Source organism: Lepidochelys olivacea, assembly GCF_965140295.1.
Source record: "Lepidochelys olivacea isolate rLepOli2 genome assembly, chromosome: 1".
In the NCBI taxonomy this organism is placed as follows: domain Eukaryota; kingdom Metazoa; phylum Chordata; order Testudines; family Cheloniidae; genus Lepidochelys; species Lepidochelys olivacea.
The window spans coordinates 164,162,166-164,180,576 of record NC_140411.1 but is presented as its reverse complement, the minus strand read 5'-3'; the positions used below and the strand labels follow the sequence as shown (position 1 = coordinate 164,180,576).

The 18,411-nt window shown below is 43.0% G+C and overlaps 1 protein-coding gene across 1 annotated transcript in view; it reads right to left on the bottom strand.

Moving 5' to 3' along the window:
* Nucleotides 1-18,411, bottom strand: part of HLCS (holocarboxylase synthetase) — a gene marked incomplete at its 5' end in the record, with an annotated part of 212,837 nt that overhangs the window by 22,373 nt on the left and 172,053 nt on the right. Inside the window, one exon of the mRNA XM_084617047.1 lies at nt 5,852-5,919. Within this exon, the coding sequence (XP_084473173.1) occupies nt 5,852-5,919 (68 nt within the window). The remainder of the gene's footprint in view (nt 1-5,851; nt 5,920-18,411) is intronic.

Genomic DNA, 18,411 nt, shown 5'->3' with positions numbered 1-18,411 from the left:
GCTTGCTCATGTCCATTCCACATTAGGTGACTCCCAAGCAGTACCATTGGAGACGGGTAGGAGTTCACAGACATGTAGATTGCAACACAGCTCTGCTGAACCCAGCATCATCTCTGGCCTGCTGAGTGATGGCATAATGCGCCGTGAACATGTGAACAGAGGACCGCATTGCAGCTCTTCAGATATCCTGGATGGGGACGTGCGCCAGGAAGACCTCCCAGGACACCTGAGCTCTAGTTGAGTGGGCTCTGACAATTGGTGGCGGTGGAACCCCCGCCAGGTCGTAACAGGTCCTTATGCAAGAGGTGATCCAATTGGAAATCCTCTGAGAGGACACCGGAAGGCCCTTCATCCAATCCGCTGTGGCAATGAAGAGCTGAGTTGATTTACCGAAAGGTTTGGTACATTCCAGCTAAAAAGCCAAGACTCTCTGGACGTCCAGTGCATGAAGATGCCTCTCCTCACTGGTCTTGTGCGGTTTGGGACAGAACACTGGGAGGAAGATGTCCTGTTTCATATGGAAGGTAGACACCACCTTCGGCAGGAAGGCTGGGTGGGGCCACAGCAGAATCTTGTATTTGTAGAAGACTGTGTATTGCGGTTCTGAGATCAAGGTTTAATCTCAGAGACTCGTCTCGCTGATGTCATCAGCGCCGGGAAAGCGACCTTCCATGACAGGTGGGAAGGGTGCAGGAGCCCAGTGGCACAAAGGGCAGGCCCGTGAGCCTAGAAAGGACTAAGTTAAGATCCTATTGCAGGACAGGGGCCTGTACCTGCAGGAAGAGTCTCTTGAGACTGCTCAAGAATCTGAACGTTATGTCATGAGAAAACACCGTCAGGCCCTGGATCGTCAGGTGAAAAGTGGAGATGGCCACGAGATGCACTCTAATGGAAGAGTGTGCCAGGCCTGGGTTCCTCAAATGAAGCAAGTAGTTTAAGACAGATTGTATGGAAGAATGTGAGGGAGAGATAACACGCTCGGACACCCAGCAGGAAAACTTGTCCATTTGGCCAGATAGGTCAGTCTGATTGAGGGCTTCCTACTTCCCAGGAGGACTTGTTGGACTCCTTCCAAACAGGTCCACTCCTCTGGGTTCAGCCACACAACATACATGCCGAGAGGTGGAGGGATGCGAGGTTGGGGTATAAGAGCCGACCATGGTCCTGTGACAGCAAGTCCACTAGGACAGGCAGGAGGCCAGGGAGGGGCCACTGTCAGGTTCATGAGCGTGGCGAATCAGTGCTGGCAAGGCCACGCTAGGGTGATCAAGAGAGCCAGAGCACAGGTTCTCGTGATCTTTGCCAGGACCTTGCTGATGAGTGGAATCAGAGGGAATGTGTACATCAGGCTCCCCGACCATGACAGGAGGAAGGCATTGGAGAGGGAGTCCTTGCCCAGACCAAAACCGATAACATTTTCTGTTTTGCCTGGTGGCGAACTGGTCCACCTAGGGAGTTCCCCACCTCTGGAAGATGGTGTAGGTTACCTCCCGGTGGAGCGACCACTTGTGGTGAGAGGAGAAGGCCCTGCTGAGGTGATCAGCTAACGTGTTCTTGACGCCAGGGAGGCGACAAGGCTCCCAGTGCATCTTTTGATTGATGCAGAAGTTGCAGAGACGGAGCACCTCCTGACAGAGAGCCGACGAGCACACTCCTCCTTGCCTGTTGATGTAAAACACTGAGGCTGTCAGAACTCTCACTACCTTGCTCGACAGATGAGGTAGGAAGACCCCGCATGCCAAGCGGACTGCTCTGAGTTCTTTGAAGTTTATGTGTAGCGTCATCTCCTCTGGGGACCACATACCCTGGGTCAGGAGATCTCTGAGGTGTGCACCCCGGCCGAGGTCTGAGGCATCCGACACCAACTCGGACTGAAGGGGGTTGTCGAACAGAACTCCCTCTAGAACCTTCTCACGATCAGTCCACCAACGCAGTGAGGTGAGTATTACTGGGGCGGGGGGGTATGGTAACGATCTTTTCCAGGCGATCCCTGGACTGGGAATGGACCATAGCCAGCCATTGCTGCAGGGCCTGCATCTGGAGCCTGGCATGGTGGACAATGTATGTGCAAGCTGCAATGTGGCCCAGCAGATGCAAGCAAAAACTAGCCCTAGTGAGGGGGAACGCAGAGACTTCCGCGATGAGGTCCGCCAATGTCTGGAACCTTTGTAGTGGCAGGAATGCTCTGGCGCAGGACAAGTCAAGCTCCGCTCCGCTCCAATGAACTCTATCCTTTGCACTGGAACTAAAGTTGACTTTTTGTCATTCACCATTAGGCCCAGGGAGTGGCACATGGCCCGCAACACTGCAACATCCTTTTGGATTTGAGACCTGGAGCTGCCTTTGATCAGCCAGCCGTCGAGGTACTGGTAGATCTGGATATCCCAGCACTGAGGTAAGCCGCCACCACTGACATGCACTTGGTGAGCACCCTCAGTGCTGTTGCTAGGCCAAACGGGAGGACTGTAAATTGGTAGTGGCCAGGTCCCACCATAAACCAGAGGAAGCATCTGTGTCCTTGAAAGATCTCTATGTGGAAGTATGCACCCGTCAAGTCAAGGGCGGCATACCAGTCTCCTGGATCCAGAGAAGGGAGGATAGAGGCCAGGGAGACCAAGTGGAACTTCAGCTTCTTTAGGTACTTGTTACCTAAAGGTCTCGCAGATCCAGAATGGGCTGTAGACCGCCCTTGGCCTTTGGAATTAAAAAGTACCAGGAATAGAACCTCTTGTTCCTGTATTCGAGAGGAACCTCCTCCACCGCACCCAGCTGCAGTAACCCTTGAACCTCCTGCATGAGGAGACTCTGAAGAGCAACAGGGAAGGAGCCTTGGGGTGGTGGTGGTAGAAACTGGGCGGTATAGCCCTGTGTTCAGAACCCAGTGGTCCGAGGTTATAGTGGTCCATGCAGGAAGGAAAAAGAAAAGGCAGATGGAACAAACAGAAGATGGATCCAGGGAATAGTCTGGTAGGTCGCCCTCAGGCACACCCTCAAAACAGTTGCTTGACCCCCTGCTTGTTTCTGAGCAGAGGGTGGCTCAGGCGGCGTTTGTAGCCTTTGGCCTTCCTGTGAAGCGGGTCCTGCTGAGGCTGGCTCAGTTTGAACCACGTACATGCCAGGCCTGGGACGTAAAGTCCCAGAGTTTTTGGGGTGGTTCGGGAGTCCTTTAAACTGAGCAGCTTGCTGTCTGTCTTCTCTGCAAACAGGGCCTGGCCATTGAAGGGAAGGTCCTGCATAGACTGCTGAGCCTCAGTGGACAAGCCCAAGAGGAGCAGCCAGGAAGCTCGCCACATGGAAATGGCGGAGGCCATGTTGCAGGCGGCAGAATCTGCCACATCCGAAGCTGCCTGGAGGGCTACTCTGGCCACAGCTGTGCCCTCCTTGAGGATCACACAGAATTCCTTCCTGGACCTTTCGAGAAGTGAAGCCTCGAAGTTGGCCACGGCCTGCAACATGTTGTAATCATAGCGGCCAAGGAGGGCCTGGAGGGCCGCTCTGGCCACAGCTGTGCCGTCCTCGAGGATCGCCCAGAATTCCTTCCTGGACTCTTTGGGAAGCAAAGCCTCGAAGTTGGCCATGGCCTGCAACATGTTGTAATCACAGTGGCCAAGGCGGGCCTGGTGATTGGCCACTCTCAACTGCAGGCTGGAAGACAAGTAAACTTTTCGTGCAAAGAGATCCAGCCTCCTTGAGTCTTTGTTTTTGGGGGTAGCCCCGAGTTGACCTTGCCTCTCCCTGTGGTTAACTGCCTCTACCACCAGGGTATTTGGAGCCGGGTGGGAATATAAGTATTCATGCCCCTTGATTGGCACAAAGTACTTGCACTTGGCCCTTTTAGAAATGGGGGGCAAGGAGAAGGGAGTCTGCCACAGGGCAGTGGTAATCTTCGATACCCCTTCATGAAGGGGTAAAGCCACCATGGCAGGTGTTGAGGAGCAAAGGACATCAAATACAGAGACCGAAGGCTCCTCCAATTCCTTGGCCTGAAGCCCCAGGTTAGAAGCAAGCCTCTTCAATAGATCCTGGTGCGCCTTAGCATCATCCTAAGGAACTGAGTTAGGGGGCTCCATGATCTCATCCTCACCATATGAGGCTGCCGGTATCGCAGGACCCTCAACATCTATTGGTTGTTCAGCAGGCTGCTTCCCTGGGTCCTCCTGGACCTGTGAGGTCCTTCCCCCATAAGTCTCGGGAACTGGAGGGGGTTGGAATGTTGAGGCCGCTGACCTGTCTGAGGTGCCCGGCACAGAGTGCACAGCCTGGGAAGGCTGGGTGAACCCCCAAAGGTACCATGGGTACCATGGCGCCGGCCACTGCGCTTGGGACCATGGGACAGGTTTTGGTGCTGATGATGTAGGCGGCAGTGCAAGTATTGTAGGGTGTCCCACAGTGACGGAACCCTGCTTATCTGACTGGTGCTGGTCACTGCGCCTGAAGGTAGACCTGTCCGATTGAGATGAAGATCTTGGTCTGGGCTTTGGGGACTGACAGCGTTTGGCGGATTGGCATTGGAAGCCTAGCAGTCTACGCTTTATGCTACCCAACTGGTACCAGATGTAAAGTGGGACTGGGAGCTATCACGCACCGGTTGCTGGGAGGATCTTCCCAAATAGGGCGATCGCCATCTTGAAGACTGATGACGATGGGCTGGTGACCAGTGGCTTCGGTCCCCTGATCAATCCCAGGATCTGTACCAAGCTCTTGGCGATGTGAGGGGTCAGTCTCAGTGCCTCTGCCTCTGCATGCCTCAGTGGGTCTGTGCCAGGCTACAGGTTGAGGTACACCTCGAATCCTGCTGTTGGTACCCAAGGTCTGGGGACCAAAGATGGCTCCGCTGAGCCTGCGCCTCTAGCTCTGAGGCATCACAGCTTTGGGCAGGGGAGCGGTGGTGGGACATCCCACGTGATGGGGAACTGTGCCTCTGAGGCGGGACATATGTAGAGGCCCTATGGCGGGGTTTACCCCGAGATCAGAGTACCACTGGAGCCGGTGTGGGCGGCAACGCAAGTATCAGGATCTCCTGAGCTGCCTGCAAGGCTTCAGGTGTCGACAGCACCTGAAGCTGACGGAGGCCTGAACTGCTATCCGGAGTCGCAGGCAGGGCATGGGATGGGCTGCACCGCTCAACTTGAGCTGGGGCCCGACTTCCCTAAGGGGGTATTGAGCTGTCCGGCGCGGGTCTTGGCTCATCCCCAGCCCTCTCCTTTCCCTTTCAGGCGATTATCCCGCTCCTTTTTCATCCTGGGTTTGAAGGATTTAGGGCATCTAGCATGTAAATATCTTGCGATGCCAGCTAGAATGTGCCATGGGAATGCCTGTTCTCACTTTCAGGTGACATTGTGAACAAGAAGCAGGCAGCATTATCTTCTGCAAATGTAAACAAACTTGTTTGTCTGAGCGATTGGCTGAATAAGAAATAGGACTTAGTGGACTTGTAGGCTCTGAAGTTTTACATTCTTTTATTTTTGAATGCAGTTATATTTTTGTACATAAGTCTACATTTGTAAGTTCCACTTTCATGATAAAGGGATTGTACTTGTATTAGGTGAATTGAAAAATACTATTTCTTTTGTTTTTTACAGTGCAAATATTTGTAATCCAAAATAAAAATAAAGTGAGCACTGTACACTTTGTATTCTGTGATGTAATTGAAATCAATATATTTGAAAATGTAGAAAGCATCCAAAAATATTTAAATAAATGGTATTCTATTATTTAACAGTGTGATTCATCACAATTAATTTTTTAAGCGCTTGACAGCCCTATTATAAATGATCCACATAAACTACATTACTAACTAAATACAATAAACTATCTTCTTTCTGTTAGTATTGCAAGAAAACCTACTTACCTTTCCCTTGTGTTTGTCGAACTGCAATGGCTATTAAATCCATTTCCTGAGGCAAATCGAACATCAACCTGCCAATTAAAGAAAAAGATTGTCAGCTAAAACAGTCAGCTTTGTTCATGAAAATCTACCATCAACATTTAAATAGAGGTTAATATTTTACATCAAATTAAAATCAGTTATTCATTTTCAGTTATAATTTATGATTAGGTGAAAAGGGCAATGGAAAATCCAAAAAGAGAAGCTAACTGAAAAATGATCAAGTGAAATAATACTGAATCTCTAATTCTGGAAAAAAGATATGACCATAGTTCATTTAAGGTGCTCTTTAAAACGCTGATGGCTGTATTTCTTCAGTATTTCTCAGGGAAGTACTTATTTCTTCTAACTTGTGTCACTATCTTCAATAAGTGACAAGTAGCGATTCCAGACATTTGTTTCTACTTAGAGCAAATTTTTGTTCATACTCTAGAATATAACAGCAGCAGTTTCTGATTATTTAGAAACCAATATGGTGGCAATAAAGCAGTTTAAAAGATACACTATCCCTTGAGAACTAATTATGATTTAACTACAGTAAATAAATCTACACCTTCTGAGAACTCTAGAGAACACTGGTTTGTTTTAGGCTTGCGCTCTGCTGTTAAAATACTTTAACTTAAAAGAATACTAACTTTCCTCTGGGAATATGTAGAAAGTACACTTGAACACCACCAAATGAGTCAACATTAATTAAAAAAAAAAATCTTACTATGAGAACTGTTTAAAACATATTTCAACACTATTATGATCCTTCTTCATTTCATTTTAAGTTTTGGGGAAGAGATACATTAAACAACAGACAAAAAAGATCCCCATGTTGTTACCAGTGTTTGACTATACAAGATAAATCTAGTAAATAATTTATAGTCTGAAAAATCTCACTTTTAATGCAAATAAAGAATAGTTCTTTTAACTTAAAGCTGGTTTTGCCTTAGGCCAGAGGTGAGCAAACTACAGCCCGTGGGCCACATCCGGCCCGCGGAACCGTCCTGCCCGGGCCCCTGAGCTCCTAGCTGGGGAGGCTAGCCCCTGACCCCTCCCCCGCAGCCACACCACTGCACAGGGAGCGCTCTGGCCCACCTCTCCTGCTGGGCAGCGCGGCTTGCGCCCGCCCACCTCCAAGGCTTTCCAATAAGCCTGTCCTGCCGCTCTAAGTGGCATGATAAAGGGGCGGGGACAGGGAGCAGTTGGATGAGGTGGAGGTTCTCAGGAGTTGGGGGAGGTCAGGGGACGGGGAGGTTGGATAGGCATGGGAGTCCCGGGGGGCCTGTCGGGGGTAGGGTGTGGATAGGGATTGGTGCAGTCAGGGGACAGGGAGCCGGGGGGGGGCGGGGTGGGAGGGTTGGATGGGTTAGGGGCTCTGAGGGGGCAGTCACTGGGCAGAAAGTGGGAGGGGGCCAGGCTGTTTGGGGAGGCACAGCCTTCCCTACCCGGCCCTTCATACTGTTTCGCAACCCCGATATGGTCCTAGGGCCAAAAAGTTTGCTCACCCCTGCCTTAGGCACTAATCAGACAAGAGTAAGTGGCATGCAAAATTATTTCTTAGAAATTTAGGAAGTAGATTCAAGGACTTCAACGTCCTCCTGTAACCAAGATAATGACGCTGTATAGTCAGAACTAGTAAGTACAAGTGCACTCTCTGCTGCCTACTGGGAACGAAAGTTATGGCAGATAGCTACTGAAGGAGCTATTCATCTGCTCCCCACCCTTTTTTTAAAAAAAATTTGAAATGTGGTATTTTATTAATGGCTGTGGCTAGATAAGAGAGAAAACAGAGCAAAAATACAGAAAAGTAACCACTTCCTGAAATCTCAGAACATCTCTGCATAATGATTCAATTGCTCACACGACTATCAAAGGAGTAGGTTATTCTAAGGGCGAAAGAGAAGTTTGGACTATAAAACACTTTACTGATTAGGAATACTTGAACCACAGCTGACTGAAGATTTAACAGGTCCAACAGATGTTTTTTTCACATTATTGCAGGAATCAATGTGAAAAATTTTCAAACAACACTAGCCAGAAGATGTCTTTGCCAGTCCCACTTCCATTTCACATGAAATACAGCTTGAGAATTGTTTCTCTTGGACATGACAAATTGCTTATTGAGACTATGATTGCCTATCTATGGTCAACCTTTTGTATTGAAGTATACCTTTCCTTGTGTTGGGAGCCAGTAGCAGAGCCAGAGAGGTTCTTTGTACTCATTAACATCACTTCAACTACGATACTGAATTCATGGTACTCCAACAAGGACATTAATTTGAATTTGGAAATGGGGCTAAGGACAGATTACAAATTTTACTGAAACAAACTTGCCTGTCACCTCTCTGTTCATATGATCTAGGTTCTTTAATTATCAGGCAAACAATAGATAGTCATGTTACAAAAAATCAGGCAAACAATAGATAGTCAGATTACAAAAAATGGTAAAAAAATCAGGGTAGGAAAAAAGTTAGTTCTGAAACCAAACACAGACCTCTAAAACAAAGAGATATGATTAAGGGAACATATGCATGGAGCTGTTAGAGGTTTGGCAGCAGTTAACAAGACAGAGTTTGAGAACAGTGAGATTGTACTGTTTAGGCCAAGAGGAAATTCTGTAAGGAGGTACACAACATGGGGAAGTTCCTAATACCTAGGCTGAGACAACTGGAGGCAGACAGATTTATTTCTGCTATCTGAGATAGCCCTGGAGGCATTGCCACACAGCTCCATGGCAATAATAAAGTGCTTCTGAACTTAATAAATTGTGTTGCTTTTTTGGGGGTGGACAGGGTTGTTTCGATTCTGGAAAAGAAAAGTTGTTTGAATTTTCTTTACTAGAAAAAAGCAATTGTAGATGGATTTTACATTCTTAGCTATGGATGTTCCCACTGAAGAAATAAATGATTATATTTGTGACAGATTAGATTGAAGGAGGAAAATGGGGTTCATCAATGGCATAATGTAATATGATGAAGTCATCTCATACATTCATTTCCTCTTATTTCACTTCCCCCTTCATTTCAATGTTTTTATAAAGTTCTGTGTTTCTCACTGTTGCACAATGAATTAAGACAGAAGACCTCACTGATGAATCCAGAAGATTGACCCATTCAAACTAAATATACTCAACAGGTAGGGACAAAGAAAAGCGTTTATGTGATTCTGGAAAAAAATGCTTTAATTTCATTTCAAACTTTCTTCACCATCACAAATTTTTTGCGGTACCTGACAAACTGTGAACTGGGCACTTCTGGTGTTTAAAATAATTGAAATATTAAATGGTAATACACTAGCACATTAATAATTTTCCACAACATAATTTATAGTCTATGTTGTCAAAAGTAGTAAACAATACTTAAATGGTTCATACAAATATCAGGGCCAAAGAACCATCAGTCCCCACAGCTAGCCAATGAAATGGCTTTTGTGTATATAGCAACATAAAATGGGAATTCAAACCACAAAAACTACGTTTGAATAATGTTAACAGCCTGACAACTATACATTTCATTGATGTTGTGGGTTTAAAGCTGAAAGTCTCATTAATGCACCCTGCTGTGTTACAGTATTGCAGAGGTATTACAAAAGGAAACATTACATTCCAGATGTTGAAATACCTGGGCATAGGTTAGAGACAGACTTCTACCCTTAACTCTGAATGTCTTTGTCCTGGGTGGGGAAAGGGAGGGATTAAAAAAAAAAAAATCACATCCTTCAAGTTGCTTGATTATAGTTACTATGATTTCATTTACAGAGAATGCCATAAAATTGGAAACACTTAGTATTAGAAGATAATATTTTTTAGTCAAGCTGAAAAAAAGGATATGCCACTTGATCCAAGTCTCCTATGTTATTTCAGACAAGGAGGTCACCTGCCAACTCTCTGTTCCATTTTTATTACTTAACCGTAGCCATAGGCCATTATATCCTTCGCAGTGTACATATTGACATGTTTTATATATTTCATTATACTGCCTGATATCTGATGTGTAATCCATCATCTTAATTTAGGTAATGGCAGTTTGAGCTGGATACTTTTCTAAAGAATAAACCGTACTGAAACAAAGCCTTCCTCTTGACAGAGTTTAAAATATTTTCAATAGCTACAAAGGTCCATAGGACCATATCAAAGAAGATAAGTCAATCAAGGATCCAATGCACTGACACAGAAATGCTCAGACGTTACTACATAATGCCGTTTATGGTTTTATAATTCAGGCTTTCCCCAGGAGCATCTGGGATGAAAAGTTGTCAGATCTTAAAATGCATTACTGAAAAGACTGTTACTTCTAAATGACAGTTCTATTGACATTTCCATTCCAATTTGTAGTTCTTACATTTATAAAAATACCCTTCGTAGCAGAATTCCGCATAACATCATTTTGTTGCACGCTAACAATAAGTCCTAAAACAAATTTTAGGGAGGGATGGTTTTGCCCCTTTCAAAGAATAAAATAGTAAATTATTCACCAGGTAAGTAAGTTGTTTGAGCATGTACACAATTCAACTAAGTTTAAAAAAACTTAATCTCTCTTCTCCAATAAATCTACATTAAAGCTAGCTATGGGTCTAGTTTAAATCCCACATAAGTCAGGAAATGCAGACTCAAGGCTAACTGTATCAAATCATTCAGTCTCTTTGCTAAAAATCCACGCTGTTTTCTCTTATGTACTGCCTACCATTCACAATAGGCTAAAGAACTCTTTACCCCATTCCCAAGTTGTTATGCATTGTAGGTTTTCTACTTGTTTTTCTAACTAAACTCAAAATATACTAATAAAATGATGAGTTTATCTATGGGAACACAAAAGCATCTTTGTGAGCATAACAGTTTTCAAGTTAACAACTCCTTCCACTGGAAAAAAAAGCTCATCTTTAACAATATATTCCACTAGATTTTCTGAACTTACCATTACCCTTTATTTTCACAGTGTAATTACACAGAAAAGGCCTCTAATCCCAGCTACTTTTCGAGAGGCATCTATTTCTACACAGTGTAGACTACCTGAAATTTTTGATTCTTTAGTGCAGTACTTGCAACACAATCAGAGACATTCTACCCTACCAGTCATTATTACATGTTGGAGTTCATCAATATGCCAGTAAATTTCTCTTTTATAGCAGAAATCCAAGCAGTTTCCACATAAAACAGCCTTTTCCCATATTAGTGCTAGTATGCAAAGTGATCATTTAAAGCAATAGTCTCTTAAGTCTCCAGATATTCGTTTCCTGCATCCTCTTTATATATATAAAAGAAAAAGTGATGAAGGTGTTCCAAAGAGATTTACAAAAAGACTTGGAATTTTACAGTGCTAGTTTTTCCGACCTTGCTATAAACACTTATTGTACAAAGAAGTATCTACCATATTAAGGTCATCATATCTTTTCTGACCTGTGTCTGCTGATACTGTGAACGAAACTGGGCTAACAAGGTTGTTTTACAGGTGTAGTTTTCAACCGTTTTTCATTTGTGGACCCCTAAAAATTTTCAAATAGAAGTGCAGACCCCTCTGGAAATCTTTACACAGTCTGCAGACCCCCGGCATCCAGGGACCACAGGTTGAAAACCAAATGTCTTACAGTTACATACACTCGGGGGTGGGGTAGCGGGTTGGGGGATTGTACTAGCAACAAGAGTGTCAACCGTAGGGCCCAATTCTGTAAACACTTATTACTAGACATAGTGCTATCGTGAGGAGGATGAAGTCAATGTGGCTACACATAGTTGTGACTGCTTCATTTAAAGTGTTTTGAGGACTGGGCTCACTGACTGGACAGGGGATTGCTACTTTGGTACCTCAGCAATAAAAATGGCACTTATTTTTTTGTGCTCTTTGAATTTTCAGTTGGTAATTTTCTTGTGTCTTTATTTTACTTTTATACCAGATATTTTAAAATTAATTCTTTGTATATGTTTATTCTACTTTTTTATATATATATATATATTTTTTTTTTAAAAAAAGAGACAGAATGTAAAACACAGTAACACATAGCCAAAGGTATCAGGAAATATATTCAAATAAGAAGGGACTCCAAAAACTGGTTTGCCAACAAAATGCCAGTAAAATTTGAAGCCTGGGTTCAGACACACTGGTAATGTTCCAAAACTCAAAACTTAAAGAACTTCTTTATTCAGTACATCAGCGTCTCTGTGAATATCATCAAGACCACAAGGTTACAGTAAAGGAGGGAGTTTCCAAGGGAGATGTGAGGGGAAGTTAGGACTTAAGTTGTTTCAATTTAATTTAAAAAACCCATTCTGAACCATTTAATTTTTTCCTTCCAAAAAGTAATCTTTTCAATTCATGACCTTTCTTTACTTGAAAAAAAAAAAAAAAAAAAACTACTGAAACCATTATGAAAAGCTAACAAAATAAATGGATTTCATTAAAAATGAATTCCAGTGCCAAGGTTTAACAAACAGAGTAGTTATTGGGATGCAATAAAACAAATTTATCACAACATATTAAGAAAGATATCTTCAGAAGTGAACCAGAGAGTTATAAACATATTGATCAAGAACAGATCTAACTGCTCTTGTCCAGAGTAAAACATTGCTTGGTTGCTGTAAAATAATTAAAATATACACAATGCAGTCTGTAGCCACGTCACCTTGAGCTACAATTTCATCATGCTTCACACACTAAGCAGAATCAAGCCCGGTCACTGTCAGGAAGAAAGACATTCAAAGGTAAAGGCAGATACTAGAGGAGGTAGTGCTGGTGATTCAGTAGGTGGCATGCTTCCTTCCAATTTAATATTGGATCCACTAACTTAATCTGATGTTAGGAAACTCAAGCATTCTGATGGTAAAGAACTTCTTCTGAGTCAGAACAGGATGCACTGTTCATACAACATTGTCAGCTATCATCTTTCAAATGAGATAATAAGCAGGGCACTTTTTCCCAAGCACAGAGGTTTTAGCCCAGTGTCCTCACCCAATTCCCATTTGGCTAATTACATTCTGCCTCCCGAAATTTCTCTTCAGTCTGTTTCCTGTCCTGAACTGTTGTGTGCAGTTAACTAGTTGCCATGTTCCACGAAGAGGCTCAGCAGTGGGTGAAATAATTCCCAAACAGCCTGTCAAGTACTTTTGGATAATTGTGAACAAGAGACACTATATAAACAATTTATATTAAAATAAAATATATATTAAAACATGCTGTCATCCAGATGTAATTCATAAAGTGTAAAAAAAAGCTGAAAATGGCTGAGAATTTAATAATTGGCAAGTAACAGACTACAAATCCCAGTGTTTACTGAACTGGTGATATTCTAAACCAAAAACGCTTTCAACTACGCTTGTAGCTGTTTGCATCGCTTCACACTGACTCAGCCATCATAGGTTTCAGAGGACAGATGGTGACAATCCTAGAATCTTACAGAGCTAAGAATGCAAACAAAATATCTCTGTGAACAAAGAAGAAATGTATTATTTATTTTCAAGAACAAAATTACAACAAAACCTTGACACAGAGGTTTTCACAACAAATTTGCAAAAGTTAAAGCTCCTTTTAAAGTATTTAAGGGGAAATCCATTGTTAAGCATATCTTAAATCTCTCTCAAAATGAGGTACATCACTCATTTTAATCCCTATGTTACCTATGTTCCACACAAAGATGGTTTATCGTCACCTCCATTGTTCATTATTTATATTAGACAAAGAACTGACACTCAAACTACAGAAAGTCATTTACACTAAAAGAAAAGAATCCCACAGCATTTTAACTTTCCTGAACAATTTTTCTGAATTTTGCATCCTTCATTTCAGAAAACATTGTGTCCCAAATTTGAGCCTTGGCAAGTTGACAGGTCTGATAAGTGATGCTGATGTGCTTGGTGCTTTACACCTAAGAGCATACTAGGTTTCCATTCTTCTCATTCCCATGTTTCTTAACTATTATTTTCATTGCTTCTTTGATGACTAAAGATCTACACAACAATTTTCCTGTTATAATTGTAAAAACAAAAAATAACATCCTTCCTATGTTGCTTGATGTTTGTTTTGGTCTTTGCTGTGGCTTTATATCTGAATGACTTATCAAGTACTTTTGTATTCTTTCTGTAAAAGGGTTTTAACTAAGAAAGCAATCAACTGAGATTTCATGAAACTTCTGTTATCTGCACTCCTGTTGGGCTAAAGCATTTGAGTCATTATATACATTTAATAAAGCTAATGTTAAAATTATATAATACACAGGGTAAGAAAAGAGTGTCTGTACGTCTGGATGTAGAGCTTATCCAAAAGTACAAAATCTGGTTTAAAAGTCATAAAATATATATAGCACATAATCTGCAATAACCCAATTTTAGTTAAATGAGTTTAATGATACAGTTTAGTATTGGAATCCAAATACTTGGGTACATCACTCATGAAAAGTTATACAGAGAATTGGTTGTAGAAAGCAAATACAGGAATGAGTGTAGATTGTCACTCAGTAATTGAGCATTTAGGATAGGTTGTCCCTTAGTAGATATAATCCCTCACAGAAGTATTTCAGTTACTTTCTGATTTCACTTCTGGTCGGCACTCCAGCTCATCTCTCCTGGTATTGTCAATGTGTTCTAGATGTCCTTCGACCACCTGATGGTGTCTGACACCATGAGTTGCCGCTGAGCATAGCATTGACTCATTCCGCATTCTCTTAATACTTGATTGTTACTGGGGTCCCATGAGCCCCGGGCTCCAACGATAAGAGCGTGAGTTTGAACCTTGTAGCCCCTAGCTCTCCAGATATCGGCCAGAGGGGTGCATTTCTCCCGTTTTCAAGATCGAGCATTGTGGAAGGCTAGGGTCCTGTTTTCAAAGGGCATTATGACATCCTCCATGATGATATTCTTCCGTTCCTCGTTGGTGATGATATCTGGTCGCAGTTGGCTGTCCGTTCCAGGGATGGCGGCATTCACAACAACCTTCCCCAGGGGTGGCAGGATGACTCTGGCTAGACGATTCTGGATGGCATTTTGTAATAGCTGCCAGGCTCTGGAATGGAGCTTGCAGCTACACAAGATGTGGGGTAGTGTCTCGTTGGCATGGGCGCACTTCCTGCATCGATTGTCCCGATTCCCTTGGTGGACGACTCCCTTCAGCAGGATGCAGCTGAGGCGGTCCCTGTAGATGAACCTACAGTTGGCAAATCGGGAGAAGATGCCCACAAGGAGGAAGCAGTTGCTGGCGTCCCACTTGCCTGTCACCTCGAAGGCCTTGCACTGGTCTGGCTTCCATTTCAGGTTTTCCATCTACTCGAGTGGATGGCACCCTTCAGAATCCTCTCCAGCACGGTTCTAGCTCTCTGAGTGATGATTATGTGCTCTGTATTTGTCACCTGTGACACCAGAACACCCAGCTCCAGACGTTCCTTGCACCATGTCCAGTGGCAACCGATTCGCTTCTCCACGTGTTGCATAGCATTGCGGGCATGAGTCCAGAGCAAAGCACAGTTTCCCATCTCTCTTCCAAATTCGCCTTCCAGGGAGCCACTCAGGTAGGTGGCGACAGCTTGGTTGGAGGGGGTCCTGGCAATTTGTTTCCTGATGACATCCTGCATAGCACTCTTCACGATGTTCCTCACCATGGCATCCGGGCACGTCAGAAGGAGTGAGTGATCACCGCACTGTTGCACAGATCACCCACTCGAGGGATGTTGGTGCTGCCCTGCCTGTGAGAGATGTACACCAGTTCATTGCTGGCCCTCTGGAAAAGAAACATCCACTTCTTCACTAGCTACCTGATGGTGTTGTCTGCCTTGTTAAGAAGTACCTTCGCCATGGCAGATCCCCTCAGGATGAATGAAATATGGGGGATCAGGAAGGTGTTCAAGGAGTTTGATCTTCTGCCATGGTGCCAGTAGGGAGGAGTAAATCCTGGCCACATCTCATAGAATCTCTGCGATGGCACACACAGATGTCTGCTGGATGAGGAAACCTGCGGGCATGCCAAAGTGTTGGTATGCTTGCCCATCTTAGAGGAAGATCATAGGTTCACTCTGGATCTGAAATGGCATCACCTGGACCAAGGCTTCATGTCATGCAAAGGTTGCTAGGAACACAACTTTGTCCTTCAGACGGTCATCCACACGGCCAGGAGGGCACAGAGACAATGTGCCATAGTGTGGCTCAACCTGGCTGATGCTTTTGGATCCATGCTCCACCAGCACATTTTTGCCACACTGCAAGAGTTCGGGATGCCGGAAAGCTTTCTGCAACTGGTCCAGGAACTTTATGAAGGCTGCACCACCACCATCCGCTCAATGGAAGGAGAGAGAGCTGAAATTCCTATTACTAAAACTTGCATCTACCTCTCATCTGGTCTCAATACTTTATGCAATGTTTCTCAGACTACTTCAGTCTATTTGTGCTTTTCAATTTTTCAGAGAGAGATGGAAATTTGAGTTAAATATGTGCTTTGATGAAATACAGAAGTGTGAAAAAACCATGGCATCGCAAAATGTATGACATTCGACCAGTGAAAAGCTTAATTTTTTCCATAGTGACTTATGGATGTGAATCCTGGAAAAACAATACCGCTGACAAGAGAAAAATTGAAACATTTAAGATGTGGTGCGGGCGAAGACTCAAGCATATCTCCTGGATGGAAAAGAAGACTAACACTTATGTTTGAAATATTACTGAAGAGAAGTGGACTCTGTTGTCAGAAATCAACATGCACAAATTTATCTACTTTGATCACACCAGGCATACAGATGGAAATAACCCTGAGAAAGTTATCACGGAAGGAATGGTGTCAGGTCATTGTAGTAGGGGAAAATCAGTGAGCAGATGGATGGACCATGTGCAACAGACCACTGGGAAGTCAGCTGCTGAGTATGTGAAGTTCTCAAAGGATCAAAAATGATCCCAAAAATTCTGTTATGATGTTAGCCAGTATTCAGAAATTAATAGATGGACTTTCTATACATTTACATATTACCAAAAGTGTGAGTGAGTCTAACATTAAGTTAAAGCAATTTAAACTCATACAAATAATTTCTTGTATTCCTCCACACTTGTTCAAGTGTGGCATATTGGACAATGTATGCTAGCGGAGTGGAAATCTGGTTGGAAACCAAACATTATTTGGCAATACACCAATATTAGAAATTTTTGATCAGGTGTTATAAATGGTATAGAGCTAGTAAGGATTCGCAAGTTACCAGATGAATCGTAATTATATTAGCTACATTTCTTTTTTTGCCATCAAGTACACTGAAGATCTTTTTTTTTTTTTAAACTGACTGCAATTGTCCTTAGCTGTGTAAACAGACTGATTTTTTTAAAAGAAAAGTTCTTGAGTAAAGTCGTGGCTCCACAGAAGTCAATGGCAAAACTCCCAAAGACTTCAACAGGGCAAGGATTTCACCCCTTCACTGTTAAGAAACTTATACGTTGCATGGTAGAAATTGCTCCCTATGAGCTGTTATTTATAAGATTACTACATAACAGAAGAATTGTGTGTGATATGGGAATAATTTCTCTCAAAGAAAAAACAGGTTTACAAGTGAGAAATGCATCAGATTGCTATGGAGATATACTGGAGAAGGGGACAAGCGACTTAGCTCACAGAATTATTCCTTTGTTATCATCATTTGTAAAGTATTTGTTGTTTGTCCATTGTGGATATTATTGTTCTAAAATACTACAGTTGGTTGGGAATTTTCCATGGAAATGATTTTTTTAAAACAGAAAATGCAATTTTGTAGAAAACTTGATTTTCCACCAGGAAAATCTAAACTAACTATTTTGGGTTGGTTCAACCTGCTCAAAACATTTGGTTTGTTGAATTGAACCAAAACCTTTAGTTTCAAGTTAGTTCAACATTAAACTGCATTTGTCTACAGTGTCTCCGTGCCTCATGGAAGTTGTAGTTCTGGGTCCGCGAGGTTCAATTTTCCTCTACTGGCTGTGCTTCTTCGCTACTCTACATCTCCTATGATTCCATGCGGTCTCTCCTCTGACCAAGCCATGTGACACATCATGGGAATCACATGACTGCAGGTGCAACAGGGGAGCTCTAGTCTAGTCATGGAACCCTGCCCGAGGGGAGGGTGGGGGCAAGGAGCACCTGAATTAAAATTTTCATCAGGCACCATGGCATCACAGGCACATGAAGTTTTATATTGAGCTGACTTAAAACAAAACATTTTGATTTGGTTCAACAAACCAAAATGAACTATTTTAATGCAGGAATACTGAAATGGTGTTTTGCCATTTCTAAACAGAATTTTTTTCAAAACTTTTTATTCTGCAAAAAATGTTGATATTTCAGTTTTCTGCTTGAATTGGGAGGAAAACTAATGTTTAAATATCAGAATTTCCCATGGGCAGAAATTTTATTTTCACTCAGCTCTCATCTGAATAAGAAAACTAAAAAAGACAAAAATCTAAAAAAAATACATTACTTTAATACAATGATCTTTTCTTTTTAAAGAAGAAATGAAAACAAACAGCCAAACACAAAGGGTTCTACATCCATGTCCCTCCCTAATAACTAGAAAATAATGTCCTCTATAAGTAACACAGTCTCACGTTAGCT